General features: G+C 37.8%; 2 protein-coding genes across 4 annotated transcripts in view; one reads left to right on the forward strand and one right to left on the reverse strand.

Moving 5' to 3' along the window:
- Positions 1-22,137, reverse strand: part of ADGRA3 (adhesion G protein-coupled receptor A3) — a 55,765-nt gene extending 33,628 nt beyond the window's left edge. For 2 of the 3 annotated variants that reach the window (XM_062575396.1, XM_062575395.1), the window contains exons 1-2: positions 7,926-7,941; positions 3,236-3,362 (exon numbers count right to left, since the gene is read on the reverse strand). In XM_062575396.1, coding sequence (XP_062431380.1) covers positions 3,236-3,279 — 44 coding nt within the window. In that variant the 5' untranslated portion in view covers positions 3,280-3,362; positions 7,926-7,941. Of the gene's footprint in view, positions 1-3,235; positions 3,363-7,925; positions 7,998-21,895 lie in introns of those variants that run through there. The other variant, XM_062575394.1, reaches the window with a different exon arrangement.
- The window catches only part of LOC134139763 (uncharacterized), a 31,870-nt gene continuing 29,668 nt past the window's right edge, over positions 22,136-24,337 (forward strand). The window contains exons 1-2 of the mRNA XM_062574506.1: positions 22,136-22,155; positions 22,720-22,951. Coding sequence (XP_062430490.1) covers positions 22,136-22,155; positions 22,720-22,951 — 252 coding nt within the window. The remainder of the gene's footprint in view (positions 22,156-22,719; positions 22,952-24,337) is intronic.

Genomic DNA, 24,337 nt, shown 5'->3' on the forward strand with positions numbered 1-24,337 from the left:
CTCCCACCCTTAATGTTCTTTTAGGAGGATACTTATATTAGAATTAATAAATTTCTTCTAAAAGGCTATGAAGCTCAATATATAGTGCATAACAATGCATTAATCAACAACTATATCAAAGTAATTTAAAAAAGAGTCATCCTGAATATACAAAGCATTTATTAGCTCTTTCTCAATCTCCAACTGCAACAGCTGGGCAGTCTTTGATGGCTCCCTGCCCCCCCAGCAGCAGTCATTACCACACACTAGCTTTGTGCTTCATCTCTCTAAAACACTAGCAAATTAAAACCACAAAATATAAGACACAAAGTGTAAAAAATTAACACAGTGCTGACACGTTTGGCAGCTCTTCAGAAATACTAAAAGACATTGATACACAGGTTGGCAAAACTATTAAAGCTCCAGGATCTAGGATAGTTTCTAAATAAAAACAGCTGTTGCTAAATTAATAAACTTGAAATTATTTACATGTAAGGGGGGAGAAGGGGCAATACAGTCTCATTAGGAAGTTGTGTTTGGCTTTGAGGTTTTGGGTTTTGTTATAACCACTTATAAATGTGCATCTACAGAACTACTAATTTTTAGCATCAGGAATTTAACAATTTTATCCACTGACTTTAATTAATTATTCTTTAGCAAAGCTCAACCAAGATACAGATATTTATTAGTTCAAATAAAAGTCCAAACAAACGTTTACAGAAATCTATCAGAAGAGGGTTTCAGTTTGGGTAGTATGACTTCCCCAAGCTCTAGCTCATGAGCATATTTTTCAATCTTACAATAACTGCATTTTCCATTTAACAATTAGAAATACTGCTACTATAAAACACAAGCCAGTAATCTTACTAAGATAACCAATAAAAAAAATACCTTAATTTTTTTCCTTAAAACTACAGAATACTGCATATGAAGATGCCACTATATTTCTTAGGGAAGACGACTAGCTGAGATTAGAATCATAGGAAAACTTAAGATCAAAGGGACATTTGGGTTACACAGTCCAACCTTCAGCTCAAAATAGAGCTAAATTAGCTCAGCTGTCACGTCCAGTCAAGTTCCGAAAAGTCTCCAAGAACAGAGGTTCCATCATCTAATCAGGCAACCACTTTCAGTGTTTAACCACTCGCAATCACTGTGCAAAATTCTTACACCCAACTAGAATATTCCTTTTTGAAATTTTTGATTGAGTAATGTAGGCAAATAGGAACTCAAATAGCAAATAAAAAAATATATACTTAATGCCTGATAACTATTCTTAACAATGTTTTGTTAAGAAAATGAAAATATCCTCATGAAAGAATACTTGAATTTGACTATGGTTTGCCATTTAAACAACAAATCTTTTTATTTCATTAAAATTTAAAACTGAATGTTTCAGTGGCCAATTGCCTATGAATTTACGGTGTGTGCATATGTATTTAAAAGTTACTTACTTGAAATTCCACGCTTAAAGTTACTCGTGTGTGTGTGTGTGTGTGTGCATACGTAGATATAATTACAACTGATCCCTTCCTATCTCAGCAGTATGAAATTGGCTTAGTTATTACCTTATTATACTGTGTGCATAAATGCATACATATACATACTTACATATATACATTATTTAGTTCTCCCTATTACCTTTAAATAATCTTTTCTTCCTGAATAGAATTTGAAATGAATGTAGGAGAGAAAAAACTGAGCTACTATGGATTCAATATGCAAAATGCTTCTCAAAAAGGTGGGAAGAAAAGAAACAAAAAGATTACAAAAACAGATTAAGCATTAGATAAAGCCAGCCTATCCCTCCCACAGCTCTGCAGCACTTAGATTAACTATTTTATGTAGGCATATTCAATAAAGGCTTATGACTGATTACACGGTTTTTTTTATATTTCCTCATCATTCACTGCGTATGATTTAAATTGCATATTGTGCATAGCCTGCTGCATTTTAAGAGATCCTAAATTTGAGTTTTCACCATCCATGAACCAAATATTTAGGCTACCAGCAAAAATGTTGATAAGTAAAAGTCTACTACTTTATTGCATATGGATCTTAAATTTTGAATTGTTTTCAGGTCACTATTTCAAATTTAGAGTGCCGATAAAGCTGTTTCACCATATTAAAGCAACTATACCAAGGAAAGGAAAATTGGATTGAATCCCTCACTGATTTGGATGATCTTAAATTAGAAAAATACAAGAGGAAAAAGCAATCCGAAAGTATCCAGGTTTGCAAGAAATCAAGAAGAGAGACATTAGACAGTTCTGAGCCATGGACATTTTGGAAATGAAAGTTTACAAGCTGTTGTTACTTGACTTTTTGAGTAGCTCTTATGTCATTTACAGCTCTTTTTGTCTGAAGACATCAAGAACAACTTTGTTTTGCTGTGTCCCACCGTCTCACACTAGTTGTGGAATTCATCAGGGAATTACAATGCAGTCAAAATTCCTTGAAGATAAAATGCCAGAATCATTAAAAAAAAAAAAAAAAAAAAAAAAAAAAGCCTCAAACTACTACACCTTTACAAGCGACACAAAAGCTACAGTAGCCCAAACCAGAAGGACTCTTCTGTTTGGTTCTGTTTCCTTCAATTAATTTCTGTGATAATTCCAATTCTTCATAACAGACCAAACCATTCAATTTCACATTACATTTTTTTCAGCAAAGGCTAAAACCAAAATTTCCCCCTTGCCATCCATCTTTCAAAACTTATCTGTGAAGCAGGGAGAAGAAATGGAAAAGAAATATCATTTAATTAACCTAAGAGTCTCATGTCCTGGAAGAGCTGGGGATAAAAAAGGGATGAAGCCTCCAGAATTGAAACCAAAACTATAGTTAGAGCAGACCACAAGGTCCTAGTACTTATTATACCACTTCTCTTTTCAATAATATTTGAACAAGAAACATTGACACTTTCCAGTCCCTTATTAAAAAAAAAGGGGGAAAGTTCACCATTAGAACCCAGGTCCATTTTCCCCCATGCTCAGCAGCACTAACAGAAGAACTAAAATCAAAGTTGTTACTGACTGGAACACCTTCAGATGATTCAATTCATACTTTAGCATCCATATAACTATAGATCAGTGCCACAAAAACAGGGGAAAAAAAGGACTCTTCACAAATAACACACCCTTCACATTGCATATTTGCCCTTTTCCAAGGTGTATTAGTAAATCCCACAAATACATTAGTAAACTCTTATTATTTTCAGTTAAATAAATACCAAATCCTTGCTATTTAAGTAACTTACTGAATCCCACGCCTGTCTCTTTCTTCTCTCTCTCTCCTCCTCATGTGCAAAGAAAAATAGCTCTTGATAAATTTATGAAGTAATCTCCCTTATCCTTGCAAAAATCAACAGGCAGCATCAACTAGCCCTAGGATGGAAGACAGCAGTTTGCTGTTAAATTGCTGGACTACAGTTGACACTATACAAAAAAAAAAAAAAAAAAAATCAAACATCTACTAGAGGAAAAAATTCTCTGTTAAAAACTTCTTCCTTCAAGAGTAGATGTACTGACACCAGCACAACTATTTTCCATTATAATTAAACAGTTTATCCACCCATAGAACCAAACTCTTGTTTTGGTAACCTACCAACTGTTTACAAAATAATGCATTACAAATATCTGTATTTTTATAAATTAACATACATGCACATCTACAGATAGATTTGAAATATCTATCTAGGGCTAGCATTTTTAATGTTACGCCCCAAAATTATGGGAAACAAACAACAGACAAAATCTCTCTCTCTTAATAGTAAAGGTGAGGAACTGTCAAACAGGATAATGTTAGCAGGTAACAAGTTGGAGCAAAATGACAACCTAATGGACAAGAATTTGCCAGGTGCATATACCATATGCTCGAGTTTACCTAAGGAACTGAAAGAACCCAGCAGAAGCCACTCACAAATATATGTAAACTTTCATTAAACAAGACAAACATTTCCTGTTCTTGCCCAAAAGTAGGACAAGAAACAGGAGAAAACAAGTTTCACTGTGTTAACAGATACAATTATGAAGTTGTGAATCTGTCTATCAGGATTCAGAATATTGGTTAAAATGCAATTTAAAAAATAATTATTACGCACGTACACACTCCTGACATCAGTTAAATTAAAAAAAAAAGTTTTGGTTAAATATATTTATACACCTAAATTCTGTCAAAAAAGCATTAAGGACATACAGCAAAAATATTTACTATTAACTATAATGTTACATAAAATGAACAAACAAGTACTACAGGCATACAGAATCTCTTCCCTTGAGAAGCATTATTGTACAGTGATGATGCTACTGCCTGAATTAGCTTTAATTCCTGTCTGAATTTACTACTTTTATCCCCATTTCATCCATTTAAAAGTAGGGGGAATTAATATCTACAAAGAAAAAAGCCTAGAGGAGGTACAAAGGTGTTAAATACTAAGAAAAAAAGAAAAAGCAGAAAACTGTCGAAACTGGTGCAATTTTAGAGACACACAAATTATCACAGTGAACATTAAGGAATGTAGTTTGAAACTACTGAATATGAAGTCTAAAATATTTAGTTACTGAGAAGTGGCTTTTTATTTATTTATACTACTAATACCCACCACTATTAAAACCCATTTTGGAAAAATAAGATAATTTATTCAACATCTTACAAATTCATAAGCTTAGTATTATCTTTTCTACTTTACCAGTAGACTATTGTATCTTTCAAGTGATAGTTATTGCCACTTGAAAGTGAATAAAAAATATTTAATACTATTAGAATTTGAAATGAGAGTTTACTGAGGGGACCCACAACTAGTAGGTACCTCAGCCAGTAAAGCTTTAACACGTATGTAAATGGACACAGAGTGAGGCAAGTAAGTGAAATGAAACGTATCTAGGAACATTCACAGCACTTCATTTAGTGTGCCTTGGACTACACTGGACTGCTTCAAATATTGGCCTGTTTATATTTTCCTTTATAAAAAAATACAAGTTTAACTACTAAACAAATTTATTTCTTCTTGGATTGTTTCCACTCTCCTAGGTTGGTGAATAAGGTCTCCTTTGCATTTATATCTAAAGCTTTTATATTAAAGAGGTAAAGAATTCAGTGGGAAAAGTAGAAATCCATGAAAATCCAGGATAGAACAATGCTACAGAGAATAGCGTAACATTCCAAATGCAGACATGCTCTTATAGAATTGGGAGTGTGTTTCTGTTGCATGTCTGAAAGAGTCAGACACTTAAGCACTCCAATTTCTGCCAGCAAGTTGAAGGCCAGCAGAGAGAAACATTCTTCTGCAAGTTTACTCCGTACCTGGCTTGCAGATCCACTGCAGAGCACAGGTGTACTTTCATTTAGGAGGAAAAAAGCAAGTTTCATGCCCTTGTTCCCCCTTTTCCCCTTCTACATCCACCAGAACTCTGATGTCTGTTACTACTGAGGTAAGATTACTTCACACAAGTTTTTTGAAGGAAACAGTACATAGCTAGTCACAATTCTATCATCAGCCAAATATTCTTTCACAGAAACATCCATTAACCTTTTTTTAGTTTTGAGCTACATGTCAACATTTTAGAAAACTTTCAGTATAAAAGAAACGGCAATAGTATTTCTATTGTGGGTTTACGTGGCCATTTCCCTGAGCGAGAACATTTGAAAACAGTCTTTATTTTTTCCCTGGGAGTTGTGGTTGACAAAAACTAACGTAAAAACTGAAGCTTTTTTTCTTTTTTAAAAGACCATAGTCACAGTTCATAATTTGTATACCTTCCCCCCTCCATCAGTAGAAGGGTGTCATGGCTAATTTAAATTTCAACAAAAACAACATTAAAATCTACAAGACAGTTTCCAAAAGAAAAATGATTGGAAACCCACTAGCCAAGAAGCAAATCAAATATACGGCTGATGAAATACAGCCAATAGACATTTCTAAGCATATGATTAATAGCAAGTAGATTTTTCTTATTTTAAACAGTGCAAGAAATTCATAGCTCAAGCCCTGTTTAATACAAACTGTGCAAAATGCTCAGGAAAACTGTAACATTTCTGTCTTCCTCAACTGCTGAATATCATGACCAAACATTGTATAGAACATGACCAAACTCACTAAAAACAATGGATTTATCTGGGTTTATTTATGGAAGGGTATACTGTCAGCTTCAATTCCCACAAGGAGTCAGCTGGAAGCCTCAAGGGAAAGATAATTCATTTAAGTCTGAAAAATCATTTTATTCACATGATTAGTCTCCATCCTCAAGCTACATGGCACAGGTCACAAGACCATGCAAAGCAAAAAGGTTTCTTTTTGGTAAGATTAAATAGACAATTTTAAAATCAGAGTTCTGCACAAAAAATGATCATTTATGAACAACATGCCCTGCTAGTTAGCCCATTCCTTTATGATGAAGATACCTAATAGTTAATAAGCATTCACTGATGTATTAAGTGCTACACCAGTGCACATAAGCTGCATTATCTCATTCAAATTAGACCACTTTACCATCTAAAATACTGCCTATCCTAGACCATTTTAAATACCTAAAATATGATGGATTATTTACTGGTATCTTTTCCTTATCATGAAGGACAACACACAAATAACCTTTTTTCTTTAATGACAGGAGTTAATGGAAGAAAACTGGTTATTATTTTAAATAAAATTAAGATTAGGATTCATACAAGAAGTTTAAATAATCATGTCAAACTAATTAGAGTTTCAAGTATTTCCTGTCTGAAACTTGTAATGACTTACAAAAACTAACAACTGTCAGCAGATGCTTTTATTACTTAAGGCAAGGATGCCTTTGGAACTCTTGCCAAAAATAACGTGCAGAGATCTAGAATGCAGTTGCTGCTGCTAACCTTGCTTCTTTGGCACAAAGGCTTAATTCTACAATAAAGCCTACCCATCAGTACAGAAGACATCCTTCTTCTGGCATGTGGGGGATGGAATGGTCAAAGTGTTAGAATTTATTTAGGACAGGTGAATGGGATTGCAACCTTCAAGTGTTAGAGGATGAATAAAATACTTTTAATCCCCTGAAGCAAGAAGTCCTTTGGAACTCTTCCGAGATGTTGCAAGATGATTATGAAGCTGGCTACCTTCCCAGTCAAGTGGCCTAGAAAAATCCCTACCTTCCAATGTTCCTGCCTACTCCCAGGTAGATGAACCTGCCAATCCTGACCTTCTACCAGCTGGAAATAAAGCTGACTGTAACAGAAGCTACAATGCTTCTTCTTACCCCACAGGTGATATATCTGAAAGGGAAAATTAAAACAGGAAGCAAGAGGTAAAGAAGTTACTCTCTTCAGGTTCACTCCCATTTTTCTCCCATATATTTGATATATACAGAGTTTATAGTCACAAGCAAAACTGTTAACATATTAAAGTCAGCAATGAACTTACCTTGCATATAGTCCCAATTAAGAGTCTCCATTACCACTTCCACTTCCTACTTTAAATATACTTTACACTTATTTGGAAAAAGAGCTTGGCACTTAGCAAGAGAAAAAATTAAAGAAATACTGTTCTTTGCAATATACGTTTTCAGATTATGAGCATCAACAAGAATAAAACAAATTTAGTCACCATGGCACTTCAGTGAATTTTCCACTGAAACTGCCCTAACCTCACCTGAAGGCATTTGAGAGTCACCACCTTCCTGTAAACTGGCACATTTAGTTACTGCGCCAGACAAAGTGGGGTTTAGGTATTTCTTTTTGCATTTTCTTCTCTTACATCTAGCTTCAGGAAAGCAGCTTTTGCTAAACTCTTTGTTACAAAACATTTATTTTCATGAAGAAAATACTTGAGCATGCTAACTCCTCCATTACCAAAAAAAAAAAAAAAAAGAAAAAGAAACATCTCTCAATAATTCTCACAACAAAAGACCTTATTTAATGAAAACAAACAGCATAAATTCAGTTTAAGTGAAAGTTGCTTTCAAAGAAGTGCTTACAATCTTTCAAGAAGGCTTAATCCAGAGAAGGAACCATTCTTCAACTCCGTTATTTTATTGTTACTCAGAATCCTGTAAACAAAAATAGACAGTATCAATATATTACCAATTTGACAATACAATCATTTGCTGCAGCTTACACTTTTGGTGCTAAGCCTTCCACCCAATCTTTCTGTTTAACAGCCTTTATATTACACTACAATGCCTGTGAGGTGTATGTGACAGCACTGCCCAATATTACAAAGAGGGGGGGAAAAAGAGGATTTTCTATGCTACATGCCCTAAATAACATGTAAGTTGACATTATTAACCTATGAGCTTCTCTCACGTCATGCCTCCTTTCCCAACAGAGCCCCTCACACTTTCTCCTTAATGCAATTCTTTGCTCTTACTGAGGCAACCAAGACACTGACAAATAAGCTCCGCAAGAAGTCCTCTACTTCTAGCCATGCCCTCCTTTCTGCCCTCGAAGAACCAAATGGCTGCAAATTCCCTCTTCAACATGAATAACTAGATAAAGCCCTTCTAGCCCAGGACCCTGTTCTTCAGTAGTGTCTGAAAGCAGATGCCTAAGAAAAGAGGCAGCATATGATTCTTCTCTTCACTCTCACAGCCTTCAATTATCCTCAAATTAGGAAACTCCTCGTAGAGCTGGTTGTTTCCTTACTTAGATGGATCTGGTTTCTGTACAGCTGAACTTTTCTGTCATGAATTTGCCCATATTCCTTTTGAACCATGTAAAATTTTGTCATCCACAACACTCCATTACATGAAGAACCTGACATCTCATTTGCTTTAAACGCAGCTCCCATCAGCGTTATGTGATGCTTCCTAGTTCTTGTACTGAAACAAACAGTAATCAATCCCTGTCTACGTAATTATGAGAGATGAAAAGAGGGTAGAATTCTAGATTGTCTCTTGCCAGCTGGAAGATTCATATTTTACTTAATTACTCCTCATACAAAAGTCATTTCGTGACTTCTTAATCACTTCTAAGCTTTTTCCAGCTTTATTACCCTCAAAAATTTTTGAGGGTAAAGACTACAAGAACTGAAAACAGTATTCAATGTGTGGACAGATCTGAATCTACTCAGGGGAAATGATGCTGTTTTGTTTCTTATTTCCCTAGCAACTCCTAACAGCTGATTTGCCTTGCCTTAATTTCAATTCTCGGAATCGGCAATAAAGATTTCATGGAACTACAAGACAACAAACAAACGAACAAACATGTCATTCCTCCGTGCTAATCATCAGCTCAGTGGCCATCAGTTTATATATGAAGATGGGATTGGTGTTCCCTAGCACCACCAGTATACGATTCCCACTTCTGCAGTGCGTTACTTCTGCCATTTTATTGCCCAGTCATTCCGCGTCATAAATTTCTTCAAGAATTCTTCAGGTGACCCCCATTCTTACTATGATAAGTAACTCACCAGCAATTTCTATCACCCCCTACTCACTCTATTTTACAGGCCATTAACAAACACATTATAGATTACAAGTCTCTTAAGACTCCACTCATGCCTCTCTCCACTGAGAGGGGAGAACCATTTACTTCTGTACCTGCTGCTTATTCTTTAGCAAGTTAGTTGTTCATGCAGTGTTTTTCCCTTTTATGCTGACATAATATTTTCATCACAGGTCTTTGGCAACGGATTGAAAAAAGCCTTCTGCAAAAGCTGCTGTGTCTCATTATATCAACTGGATCATCCGTAAGCGTAAATTTTCCAAATAAATATATCCACCACATCTATTCTTTATTATAAGTTCTGCTGATTTGTCCAGTGAAAACATCAGACTTAGAAGCATACGGTTCCCCAGAACTTCTGATGCCTTTCTAAAAGTCAGCAATACATTTGCCACTCTCCAACCCTGAGAAATCAAATTCATTTTAAGCAAAAGTTCAGACATTCATCATTTGACTTCTTTATCTCCAAGTTCTTCTTAAAACCCTAGTGAACACCATCTACGATTACAGCACTTGCAAGTGCCACTAAGAGATTTTCTTTCTAGCTTGAAACATCTTCCAGGCATCCTTTGCAATTCCCATTATAAAACAAAACAAATTCCAAAAACCAGAAAAACATCCACAACTTTCCTCCCATGCACAACATTTATTGTCTAGTGACAAGAATTAGCACTTCATGAATAAAACATGGAAATACCCATCTATGCAAACAGCTTCATTTTGACAGCGAGTGTACCAGAACCGTGTAACTCAGGTAATGACATTTATGTCATACCTGAGTCTTCACTTTTATGAAGGTATCACAGTGCTATCAGTTAAGTTTATTTTTTTTTTTCTTTTTTTTCTTTTTTTTTTAAGATAGCACTTTGGGCTTAGAATATTGACATAGGTACATGTACAAAAGTGCTCTAACTGTTGTGAAATCCATCATTCCAAACACAACTCATAGTTACCTGAAGTAGAGTCAGAAACAAAAATAAAGGGAACTAAGATCAGTGTGCAGACTGCCCAGTTAGTAGCTATTAAAGTACATTTTTCTGTTAATTGTACAGAACTAGAAAACAGAGCAAAACTTGCTCAACAAATGTACAGCAACATTAAAACAATACTTTTTTGGCGTTGCTTTCTCATGAGTAGTAAGACTAAAGTTTTGTGGTTTGTTAAAGTGTTGCATGACCACTTGCAGTGCAACCAACTCTAGATTACAAGCAATGCATTACATCACTTGGCTTAATGAGTCTTAGATACATAGTTTTCAAGTGTTTTAAATACATCCACCTTTAAAGAAAAAAAATGTGGAAAAAGAGACTGAGAGAAACTTCTGGGTCCACTTCAAGAATCAGGGGAGGCTGAGAAGGTATTTAGAGATGTCCAGTACCAGCCAAGCTTATTAGCTCACTCAAACTGTTCTCTATTTACAGCATTCAGTTAATCTTCAAACAAGCAAACAACACTCACAGTACTTCACACACAATTAACAGTGTTGTATGCATGTTCCTTGGACTAGCTAGCATTTGATCTTAGACTCATTCACCTGATTTAGCTGCCAAAATTGAGACAGTTACATTAGTTTCCTAAATAATCAATGAAGGAGGTAATTCAGGACTTAGGTGAAATTAATTGTTCTTTGAAAAGCTTCAGACTTGAACATCATCCTTCCTGAAGATCGATCCTAACCTGTACCGAAACACGTATGTTGGCCGATTAACTTCTTATGCTTTCTTTAAGAAAATAAAAAATGATGGGGGAGAATGATACATTAACACTTCTTATCATGTCAAATTGGATAAATTAGTGTTTCCGCCTTCCCCTGTATTTCAGTTAAAGTATTTCCATCATGGAAATACCTGCCTTCGCAGGAAAACTGTTTGTTATTTTTTATTAATATTTCAGTATTTAAAGCTAGACAGTGGAATAATCTCTGAACCATAATCTCTACAAATGTCATTATGTTGCCATGTTTCCAAATAGCTAAAACAGAGTGCTTAGTTTATTTCTGTAAAGAACGTAAAACAAAAAAATACCTTAAAAAAATAAAGTGAATGTGATGCAAAAAAATACAGTACCATGCATACAGATATATTAGAATTTCTTTTTTGTTTCTTTTTCATGAAGGAAGCAAACGGTCAAAAGATTTAGAACTTTAAGAAATTAGATTAACATGGGAAAAAGAGCACCAGTTTGCAAACAAAAAGTGCTCTCTAGCAAGTCACACTGCTTCCTGCACAGCTCATTATTCCAGTCAACATTTTCTTATAATACTACAACATTTCTTTAATTTTTTAAAATCAACATACTTGAAAGAACAGTCAGATACTTTTATTAAGCATATGCCAAATATTTTTGAGGTTTTAGTTTATCATAAAATTTAAAAGCATGAAAATAGATTCAGAAAAGGGATAATTTCCTATATTTGTATTTGTAGAAATACATATTTATAAATATGAGAGCCAGAAAACACCTGAGTCAACACAAGCAAGCAAACTACAATCTTTGGTAGCAGAAAGATCATTTGTATTTTAGTTATAATTGACTTCATTTTAAGCTCTACTGACTGAACTTGCACCTTTTCCAGATAAAGGAGTTATTTAAGATGGAGCAGAAACCACTTCAAAAGTAGCTTTAATTGACTGAATTAAATTTAAACTAAACAAACATTAAAAGTCCTAGTTTTCTGACATCACCTATAAAATAATAGGTCTAAAGTAGAAGCTTCAGAATATGTGTGCACTAAGTAAATTTCTCTCTGGAGTGTGATGAACACAATACAGTCAGGCTGATTTAGTATTTTCTCTGCAGAGGCTGTTACTTGCTCAGCCATAAAGGTTTAGTACAATAAATGATAGATTTTACAACACTCCATATAACTTAAGATATTTCATCACACTTAAAAATGTGTAAGTGTAATCTTTAAAAAATGAAGTTTACAACTTGCTATTAATATATTTAGTCTATACATTATTTGAAGTGTTTAGGGATGTGGCATATGAGGACAAAACACAAGCATTATTTCAAAGCAGACATTTTACATCCAATTTCAGAATCAAGGTACAGTGAAATGATGTACTATTATGAATCACTTAAACACAGACAATTATTTGTGATCAATAATAATACTAAGTTACTAGTTTAAGACCGCAACGTTTCCTAAGGGAAAAGTAATGCTGAAAATATGCTAACTTCCACTATTAAAAAAATTAGGGGGAAAATGATAGATATTCAGCTCCATTCTGTTTTAACAGGTGACCTTACAACATCAAATGTTTACCCTAGAGTATCTGGAAAGCCTATCAAGGTGTTTTCATAGCCCCATGTCACTGTTGCTCTGTATGTCTTACTAGCCCCAACCCGGGTATTTTTATGATCAACACTATGTGCTTGGAACAAACGTATTCTGCCTGTCCAACTGTTACATAAGAGCACAAGGTGATATACAACCTACAGGATGCAAATATACTCATAGTCACAAGAATTAAACATACAAAACTTGAAAGAAAAACTAGCAGAAAAATAAGTTGTAGAATAATGATAGCATCTCAAAGTTATTTTAAAGTAACAAATCTCCTCTGAGTGGAATGGTTGTATAGACAGAAAGGTGCTCTGCAAGGATGCACTTCGGGGGGGGGAGGGGGGGGGAACAAAAAAAAAAAAAAACAACACAACAGAGTAATACCAAAACCACCCACACAGATCCCTCACCTATCCCATAAATTACTGAGATGCTCCTTTGTTGAACATATACTGGATGTGAAAGCCTTATTATTGTTCTCCTCCATGAAATGACACAAGAACTTAGTAAAACTCTGCAAAGAAATTCATCTCTGACTCTCATTTATTGCTTTGAGTAACAGATGCAGAGTTGCTAGGAAGAAAAACTGAACTGCGCAGTCAAATCCAAAGCCTGTTCTTTTTACAAACAGAAGTTTGCACAGTGGATATTAAATGTGATATAACCATCACTTTCTTTTTGATACAGCGATAAAAAAGGCTTGTTTTGTTTTTACCTTTAGAATAAAGTAGTAATATAACAGCAAGTTTTGTTTTAGATTAGACAGACTTGACAACTAGACAGGAATTCAGAATGAAATCTCCAAACCCCACAAATAAAACCTTTCATCTGATACTACTACAATCTACAAATCCATTAATACTATTATAAAAATTCCAAATGGTATCCAAGAAGTGCAAAGAATGGGAGATGAAGTAACTCTTAGCTGAATGTTGAAACAGCTTCCAGAACAGAGTTTACAAGACCCAAATAGTGAGGGAGGAAGCGGAAAATAAATCAGACCATTTCAAGATGACGGTTGTATACTCTAAGGACTGGAAAACCCACAACCAGCAAAAATTGGACTAACGTTACCATCTGTACAATCAAAAAAAAAAAATGCTTTCTGCTGAAAGCAGTAAGCACACAAGAAGAAAAATACATTTTTCAAAGTTTATTTGTAGAAGTTATGATTTCACAAGGATATAAAAACAGTATTTTTCAATAGTTAGTATTTTGCCTTCTAGTGAGTTACTGGTATCAAAGGCAAAAAACATACTGTACTGAGCAGAACATGCACACTACTTGCTTAGAAGTAATTCCTGAAATGAAAACATTCCACAAGTTATTCTACAGCAAAAGAACAATCAATCTTTCCAAAGCTCCTACAGAAGTAGGATATATTTTCCAATTCAATAAAAATATAACTGAGGAAGCTTAGAAAAGAAACTATATGTTTATAAGTTTGCAGCATATTAAGATTTACTATGCACTTTCATTATTATGCAAACAAAAAAAAATCCTCACATTAAATAAGATTAAAGATTTTAAACTAAGGCATCCACAAGTAATGAAATTATAGAACTACTACTGTGTCTATTTATATCTCTTCCATTTTGAACTAGCAGTGAGCTGATTTTATACAATGTAATGATGAACAATAATTTTTCTGCACAACTCCTACATTATTCATTTATAAATGCAACAATGCTAACTGTACACAGCTATTCAAGTTTTTTTTTTCTTGCTATTCAGATGTGGTCATGTTGAGATTATTGCCTGATATATACAGACGTACACTTTTTAGTTCCTGTGTTTTAGTGCAAGTTTACCCTACTGTCCTAGTCTCCATGAACACATGCAACAGAGCAACTCGCTTCACAGGAAACACTGTGAAATCTAGCCAGACCTGCTAATTTAAACAGTTACTAAACATGCCTATTCTTGTGGGGGCCAATATATTCTACATGTTGTTTCACAGAAGTGTTAATTTTAGTACATACTCTGAAGGCCACAGTCTCTCATGTTTTTACATTTCTAGAAACCACATGTAAGATAATACTTTCTGATAAGAAAGTATTCTGTCTAGACATGCTAGAAGGTACTTCTTCTAACCGTCAGTACACCAAGATGTATTTTCATAAATGTTTATAGCCTACTCCTACAGAAGTCAACAGCTTTTGGATAGTCTAGGTGCCTGAACTGACTCAGTGTGGGTCCAGACAAGCATTAATATAGTGACAAGGGATGAAGAAATCCACATAGCCAGAGGCTGAGAGGTGAAGTCAGAAATGTGGCAACTCCAGTTTAGGCTTCAGTTTTACAGGCAGCTGAACGTGGATGAATGCTCACTGCAGCCTGAAGGGCGAGATCACACTTCCCCCTGCCTTGCTCCTGACCTCCTCCTCTGTGTCACTAGGAGCAGGACCTCTTTTCCAGCACAGAGTTGTAGCATCAGCTCACTGCATCTCATAGAAACAGATGGGTATAACTACACTATCAATACTGAATGTTGAGGATTGGAATTGGTTTAAGTTATTGTTAACCTAAGCTGACCACACAGGCTGTCATCCTGAAACAAGAGTACAAGATACTAGACCAGCTAGTTGGATGTTTTACAATGTTAGAAATCAGCACACAACTTCTGTTTTATGCTATATAAAAGCTTCAACATAAAATCTCTTCCATAACACCACGGATTAAGTCATAAAGTTTTCTTGTTCTGAGTGGAATAAATTTCACTGATCTTGTCTTTACAGGTTCCCTGGGTATCTGCTGAATTTCCAATGATTTTTGCCCATCTCTTTGCTAAACCAGCTGCACTTTGCCTTCAGCACTACTTACCTTATTTACTCTTTTCATTCCCTCTTAAGCAATTCTGAGATTCTCCATCTCTATAACCAACCAATCCACCCAAATCAACCCTATCATTTCAGTTCCCTCTGACCAATCAGTTTCTGCAATTTTCTCTGTTCTTCCAGAAGGCTTCTCTTAATCTAATTTCTGTGCCTTTCTTCATACCACATCTAGACCCTGATCTCCCTCTCTTTACCCCCGAGCATCTTTTTATTCCTCTAAATTGGGCTGATCCAGCAGAGATAACAGTCAGTACACGGAGCCTTTTCACTCTTAGATCAAGCACATGAAGATGGACAGCCCTCAGCTCCCTACAGCTGTAATGTTCAAGACTTGCCATGACCAAATCTAGGACACATTGTCAAGCACAGACAGAACTGTGGAATTAAACTGTCTAATTCCAAAAAAGCCTTCAATGAATCTGAATAATTTTTTCAAAAATTTCTTAAATTTGGTCAAAACTTGGCAAGTTTTCTTTTAAATGCCAAAAGGCACAGCTTGGCCACTTTTACAAAGTATATCAAGTTCCTACTCCAAATATGACACCTCTGCAGCCCTGTCAAAAATTGGCTGATTAGCTTGGATCACACACAACACCAACATAACTATACTATTTATGGACTTACCACCTCTACCTAGTGCTGCACTGCAGAAGAGAGACATTCCCATGCACACTAAGATGCTCAGAGATCTGTAAAACAGTACAGTACTGCACCATTAGATGTACCTTGTGTCAAACTTTATTTAGAACGGAGTAATGCACGCAGTAATTAACAGATGATCTATACTACTGTGGTAGTCTTAAGGACAGAACAGTATCATTATTTTCACTGCTCAACAGTTACACAGTGAAAGCCAAAGGTGAAAATATTTATCTCATCTATTTAACCAGAGTTAAATGCTTTTTATTTAAGAGTCTAAAAGATGCATCTAAAATTCATTAGTTATCTCACCTCAAAAAGCAAAACTATCATGAAAATATTTTATTTTCTCTGAAGCTCTTGAATTTAAAATAATTTACTACCACTAATGAAAAGAAACATGCTTTTTTTGTACAAGTAGTTAATCCATGAAGATTAAAAAGTATGTACTGTGCACAGATTCAAAAAAAGCAAATATTGTGGTGAAGAGAAAGACTAATAAAACAGGAATGACAAATTTATGAACCTACAACATAACTAGTCCACACAAAATATATATGGGAATGATAAAGTTCTGAAAAAATCTAATCTTGCATCTCCATGCTGATTTTAAGGTACAAATATAACTCATAAAATGCACACAAACTGCAAGCAAAAAGGAATGAGGCGTATGTTTTCCTCCACTCTTCATTCGTTGCTGCAGCACAAGTTCTATTTCTTTAATTCTTGCAGTAACTTCTAAATGCTTATTTGGATAGATTTTCAGAACTGAAACAAAAACAGGATTACTGCTGATCAATAAAAGACGACAGCAAAGGAGGAAGAAAAGCATTATCCTGAAGATGAAAATATTTCTTCATAAGGCTAAATACAGTACAATGCATCAAGCATCTAAAATACTGACGGGCTAATGAACATATAGAGGGCATGGCTTATTATGGATATATTTATGCAAGAAAGGTATTGAATAATTCTACATAAAATATTTTGTCTCTGAGAATTAGAAATCTGCATTTGTATATAGTATCTGTATATAGTGGTATCTATGGTACAGAAGATATGTTTTTAATTCTTCATGTTTTACTGAAACTACAATGACCTCTTTTTGAAAGGTACCTAAAACAATTCAAAAACACCTGAATATAAGAATTTTTTAAAAGTATGTATTGACACAGTCATTGTTGCATGAAGACAATTACCCATGCCAATCCATCGCATATGTTAAAGACATTACTGCAACATTAAGAAACAGCAGAACCATGCAAAACTTAATTGGGTGTCCCAGTGAGCATATACTAACACCTTGCACTGTGCCCTCGTAATACCTTCAAAAGTTGAATAGTTATTTAGACAGAACAAGATGTTACAACTTACCATGAAAAAAATAGAATTGTTTGAACTGTGGCCTCAGTTTTCTTATTGTGCTCAAATATACAAGTAAGTGTATACAGTTACAAAAGAACATTGTACTATGATAGTATTTGCACATTTCCAGTATTTCCACAATAAAATGGAAGAGAATATATAGTAAAGCATGAATTTGATTTTGAATGCAGATTGCTATCTTCTCAATAAGGTAAAAAATGTACACAAAATCTGGTAAGAGTATCTTGACTAGATCACGATAAGTTTATCTTGGACAGAAAATTAAATATTCCTAATGATTTTTGCATGTTGGATGCCATTGGTAAAAAGAAGTATGCACAGATAACTGCCAACGAAGAAATTTTGCATACAACACCTTTAAGTATTGTAATGTCTCTGCTATGCATTCATGAGAAATATGTTCTGCATAGTCCATGTATCCTTCAAGTGAAGGAACTGCTAAGGTAAGTTGTAATAGGAGTTATTAGCAGTCCACATCTTCAAAAATTATTGTTATCCAAAGTTTAAGTGCCAAGTATCAATAAAAATTTTAAAATGACTATTTTAACAATGAGGGATTAGCTGTCAAGAATATCTTCAAGCTAGTAATGTAAATGTACTTCAACACTCCCCCACAAAAAAAACAAACTTTCACAGAATACACTTACTACACCTGTATCTCATTTGTCATTTATTTAGCTAAGGTAATTTTTTTCCCCCAACGTACTCTTGGAAGGCTCAGCTCAGTAAAGCAAACAAAATCAGAAGAGGTTAGCAAAGCTTCAGGTGATGTCTCAAAAACAGAAAATTAAAAATCATGAATATCAGTCAGTGCATAATAATCACTCGTTTCTTCTTAAAACTTTTAGAGCCCTCTTCTGCACGAAAGAGAAAAATACATCTTTCGATGTGACTGACTTTTTCCTTTTAAAATACTAGGAATTTGTGCGACTAACAATGGAACAGAGTAAAGTTCCTTTCAGCTCCTTAATAGATACAGATATAGTTCAACGTGGTTGCACTTGGGAACCGGACAAAACATACATTTCAAGATGTTTCTCAACAGCAGTCCAGTTAAGCATATCTTTGAACAGTTCTGAACATAAATCCAGGCCAATGTTCAATGCTTGTAAAATTCTAACACTTGCAATTGCAAGCACTCATGCTCATAAATTCGTATCAGTATATATGGGCACACGTTTTGCAAACCATCACGATTCCTGTGTTTTAAAGAAACACAGTTCTTTAAAGTCAATGTGCTTTTCCTCTGTTTATTTATATTCTTATCCACAGAATAATCTATGTGTAATTAAAAATTCCCAACAAACAACAAGCTTTACGATCTAATGGGCTTGTTTCAATGGGATTATACATTCTCTTCCACAGAGCTAAGTAACTGTTAACATCCAACAAGTTAGACACCCTCATTCGAACCTGCAGCTAAGAAATGAACAATAACCATGGATATCTTATCACAGACTATTACAAGAGCATTAGGTACTCCATACAGAGCATATTAGATAAAGCATAAAATTACATGCGCCCATTTAGGCCATCTTCACACCAGTTAAACTGAGAAGATCAAAGCTGTCTGTGCATGTCCACGTAGATTCACTCTTCATTTGAATCACAGATTATTTTCTAATTAACTAAGTCCATAAAATAGCCTGCCCCCTATTTACACATAGCTAAACTCAAACTCACCTTGGAATTTCATCTAATTGATTAGTAATGCACTAGCTAAGTCTAATCAGAATCTAACAGAATCTCAATTTATAATAGCGGTAGAAATCATAAACATCACCTTTTCCTCTTGTACATGTCTTTCTATACTTCATTACTTACTGCTCTCCCACTGTTTGCTTCCTATCCTTCTCAATAATAAAGTCTCTATTTTTCACTGTTTTTCTTATTCCTTCACTTTTTATAGTTTTGTTCCCCAAAATATTTGGGGATAAAAAAATGGAGTTGTAGATGTGAAACGCACAGCAGCTGGTCTACTGAAATTTATTAGCTTTTCTGTGATGAGGATAGAACAACGATTTCTGAAAAGCATAGGATCACTTAATATGAGTCCTTCCTAGCTCATGCCCGAAAACATAGTAACAAAATATTTCATGTAAAAGTACATTAAAAATATTTAGCTTTATATTTAAATTTGTTTTGTTTAAAACAAAAGCCAACATAAAGTTAACTGAATTAATTTCAACTGATCTACAACAATGGTCTATTTTCAGCCACTTATCTCTCCAGTGATATACTAATCCAAAAAGCTATAACAGAACAAGTGTTTATCTTAATAGAAAAATCCCACGAGAATCATGATTCAAGATAACTCAAAGCACTTTGACTTTAATCAGACAACCTTCCACTATCCAGTAAGTGTTGCATTTCTAAATACCAACTTGGGAAAAAGTCACTTTTAGCAAAAGATTATAGATAATGATTAACTCAACCAATACTAATCAGCATGTTAGTGAAATGGCACTTGGCAAACCACCTGACAAATCACCAAAACTTTCTAACCTATTTACCTATTTTATCATTCAATAAAGCAATGATCTCAGAGATATGGGAAGTTGTGTCACTTCGAAGCGAACAAATGTGGAAGAGCCCAAAACACCACAGGTATTGTATCCACTACCTTGGGGGGGGCATTAGTTTAATAATTTTCACTTTATATTTCAATAAAATTTCAAAGTGTGTGTTCACATTAACTGCATCAACACAATCATGACAGTTATTACAGATAACAAAAAATCACGTTCTGTTTTTTTTCCTATGTATATAAAAGCTTAACAGTATGTATTTAAAGGAAGATAAATATTTCAGAAGTTACTATGTACTTCAAAGGCCAGTTAAAAGCAAAATCAACTAATCAGCGTATGTGGATATGCTCTACATAATGAAGAGATATGAAGAATCAAGATGAAAGATGAGCCATTCTTCCAAACTCTTCTGCCACTAGAGTTGTGAACAAAACTCCATTCAGAGCAAGGTGCTGCTGCACCCAATACCTGCTCATCTTTCACAGAAATCATATCTGTAGCTCCAAGTTTTCTGAACCAAAAGACTACAGTCAACTGCAGGCAACATGTGCTTTTAATCCAAATTTTATCAGATAATACTGCATTTTTAACAGTTAGATCAACAGATGTAAACCACTGTTCAGGAACCACTGAAGTTTAACAAAGACTAGGTAAGTCTGTTGATTAAACATCCATCATCTTTTACTTTTTGCCTTCTTTTCCACTTCAGAAACTTCAGATGTCAGTATTTCTGTTCATTCCTCACAGCTCATTTAAAAACGTTCTTGGAGCCCCTGCACATTTCCAAGCTAAGAACAACTATTTTAGCCTGAATCCTTTTCCTTTTTTTTTTTTTTTTGGCTTTACCTTTTTTCATAGGTCCAGATTCACCCATCTGCTGCTGAATGGACCCCACACCTCACTGTCACTTCCCAGGGACGCCTTTACTGGTGCTTCAGTGGCATCAAAGCTCACAAAAGCATCAGTCAAACTGCTGTTCTTGTGACAGAACTATGTATACACACATTCTGCGCTCAATAAACTCAAATTACTGTCAAATCTTCAGATTTGGTCTTTCAAAAATAGCTGTAAACCTCCACCCTTAAAAATGATTCTCACCTGTGATTTCTGGACAAACAAATAAATATCTATAAGCTATACCCCGTAAGTCAGTTTATTTCCATTGATTTTCTTGCAGGCTACTTGCATGCACTTGAGTCTTCCCACAGCAGTTACAGGCACCTTAGGCTCTCTAAAGGAACAAAGATTTCACTTTTTTGGCCATCCCCCCCCCCCAAAAAAAAAAAAAAGAAAGAAAAATCGGTGCTGCTGTAAAACTCCTTTGCTAGGAGTGACCAGTTCACGCCTCAGGAAGAACAGCAGAACAACATGCCCATCGTCCGCCCACATGCGCACGCTGGAGTTTAAGCGACAGCGATAAACTTCTTCCTCCGGGCCGGGCCGGGCCGGGCCGGGCCCGCGCAGGGGCGGCGGCGGGGCGGGAGGGCGGCAGGCCGCGGCCCGCGCGCCGCCGCCGTCGGCGCCCGGCTCGGCCGCGCCGCCCCGGCAGGTAACGCCGCGCCGGTTACTCCCGCCGCGCAGGCACGGCTCGTTCTGAAAACCAAGTTCAAAAGCTTCACCCAACGCCCCGCAGATCGCCTTCTCCCTGACAAACCACCTCAGCGGAAAGCTGAACGCGAGCACCGCACAGCAAACCAAGGCACCGCCGCTCCCGCGCCGGGCCCCGCCGCGGCGCAGCCTCCCCGCGGGCCTCACCCCAGCAGCCTCCCCGCCGCCGCCGCCCGCCCCTCGCCCGTCCACGTCGCGCCGCCGCCGCTACTCACAGGGTGACCGTGCGGTTGGGCAGCGCGGCGGCGGGCAGGACCTGCGCCAGCTCCAGGTTGCTGCACACCACCTTCGCCTCCGCGGGGCCGCCCGCCGCCTTGCCGCCGCTCCTGGGCCGCCCGTCGTACTTGCAGCCCGGGGGCAGCGCGGCGCCGCCGCCCAGCGCGGCCAGCAGCAGCACCAGCGCCGGCAGGAGCCGCGGCGGCCGGCGGCGGGGGGAGCGGCGGCCGGCGGGCGGCATGGCGGGAGCCAGCGAGGCGCTCGGGGCGCGGCGCCGCTCCGCTCCTGCCGGAGGCGCCGCGGCCGCCGGGCGGGAGAGGAGCGAGGAGGGGGGCGCGCTCGGCCGTGGCCTAGCGCGGTGCCGAGCTCCGCGGGGGCGGCCGCAGCGCCGCCGCCATGCGGTGCCGGGGGGCGGCGGGCGGGCGGGAGCCGCAGCCGCCGCGTCCGCCCTCCTCTTTGTGTCGGGTCGGGCCGCGCCGCGCCGCGCCGGGCGGCAGCAGCAGCGCCGCCTTCCGCCGCGGCCGGAGCCACGGCAGCGCGCCCGGCGCCACTGCGCAAGCGCCCGGGCGGCGGCGGCTCGCAGCGCGCCTGCGCGGCGCCGCGCGAGGCGGGGGGCGGCGAGGTGCTGCTCCCCCGCGGCGAAGGGCGAGCGGTGCGGCCGCGGCCGGCCGTGCGGGGGCCGCGCTGCGCTTGGGGCTCCCCGGAGCGGCATCGGGGCCCCGCGATCCGCCGGGGCCGCCGGCGCCCTTCCGGCGGGAGCTCCGTGTCCCGCCGGCTGCCCGCTGTCGCCCCTCCGGCGCGGTCCTCGTGGCCCCCTCTGCAGCTGGGCCGCTCCCCCGGCGCAAGGGGAGGCAGGGCCGCCTTGGTTTTGCCTTGGGTCTGGGCGCACGCCTGCTCCCCGCCGGAGCCTCCTCCCTCAGGGAAGGGGCAGTTGCCACTTGATAGAAAAAAAGGAGAAGTGCCAGCCCCAGGCCTTACGCGGCCCTCGGCCCCGTAACACTGCGCGTCTGGCACTCGTAAAGACTGTTGTGCACAAATCATCCCTACGAAGTAAGGTAATCCTGTTACTCCGTGTTTTTACACTTTCAATGTCTTAAATCTCAAAAAGAAAGAACCTACCTTCCAGATGTTTTTCACTGCACACTTAGGACTGCTTTTCTGGGTGTAGTTAACGTGTTTTCACATTTCTCTGTAGCCGTGACAGCCAGGCACAAATGTCTTTGTGCAAATGACAGCTGAAGTTCTCAGATGTTCTCTGACCAGAGTAGGTGTGAGGCTAACAACTGTCCCGTAACTTGCACTCAAATATTGAGAGACTTAGCAGTACCCATAGGAAGCTGTGGTCTGTAACCAAGAACTTAAAAATACCCATCCTTATAGAAGAGCTGGAATAACTTACTTCAAAATACTCATTACTACCCCTAAAATGCGCTTGTAGATACTAACATCAGCCAAAATGAAGTAATAATATCTTTAACATAGGATTTCCTTGAATAACATGAAACATCACAGTTTGCAAACTAATTTTAAACGTAATCTAATGAAACAGTAGGAATTGTGGATGGGGGAAAAGTGGAACAAGGTTATAGTAATACCATTACACTTACTTGGGTACGTTGTAGAAACAATCTACCTACCATCATGTTTTCTCTTCTCAACTCTGCTGTCTCCTACAGGCAAAAATGGAACCTGTCCCACTAAATTGCTGACCAAAGAGAATGCTGTTCCATGGCCTTTAATAGGGGATTTGTGTGCCACTAAGTCAGTAAGCAGGGCTAACCTAGTCTGAATCAGCTGTGGGGCCACTGTTAAATGTGAATTAGGCTAAGACATGAAATATAAAGTTCACAATGCCTTAGTGCTCTTTTGTGGATTTTATGCTGACTGTATAAGACATATCTGATTAGCATAAAGCTTGCTACTGTAAAGTTAATTTATCAGTTTTGAGCTTTGCTTTAAACAAACTCAAGCTGGTAGAGTGAATTTATACTGGATCAGTGGTTTGCATCGTAGTGCCATATCATTTTTGATCAGGCACTAGGAGTTCTAAAGCTAGATTTACTATATCAAACCAAGCCCATGATATAAGTGGTAGGGCTGAGTTAAACAGTTCTCTCTTTCTGCTTTCTTCCCATTAAGTTAATTCCCAGCTAGGAATCTGATTCATTGCACAGCTACATAAAAAAAATGTGTTGGGTTCGGGATCAACATGGAGACAGGCCGTACAGCTGCCTCTTGGGAGCAGAAACAATGTGTTAAACCATTCATACGACCAAACCTTTAGGTTAGCATCACCAAAGTTTCAGCACAGCCAGTCTAAGACTGCACTTCAAGGCTTCTGAAGGGAACATTGGCTCATTTTTTTCCGAGATACTTGTTCCTCTCCATTCCTTTGCATTTCTGATGATGTGTGTGTTTCAGCCACATCAGTTTCCAGTCGT

Source organism: Rhea pennata, chromosome 4, assembly GCF_028389875.1.
Source record: "Rhea pennata isolate bPtePen1 chromosome 4, bPtePen1.pri, whole genome shotgun sequence".
Classification (NCBI taxonomy): Eukaryota; Metazoa; Chordata; class Aves; order Rheiformes; family Rheidae; genus Rhea; species Rhea pennata.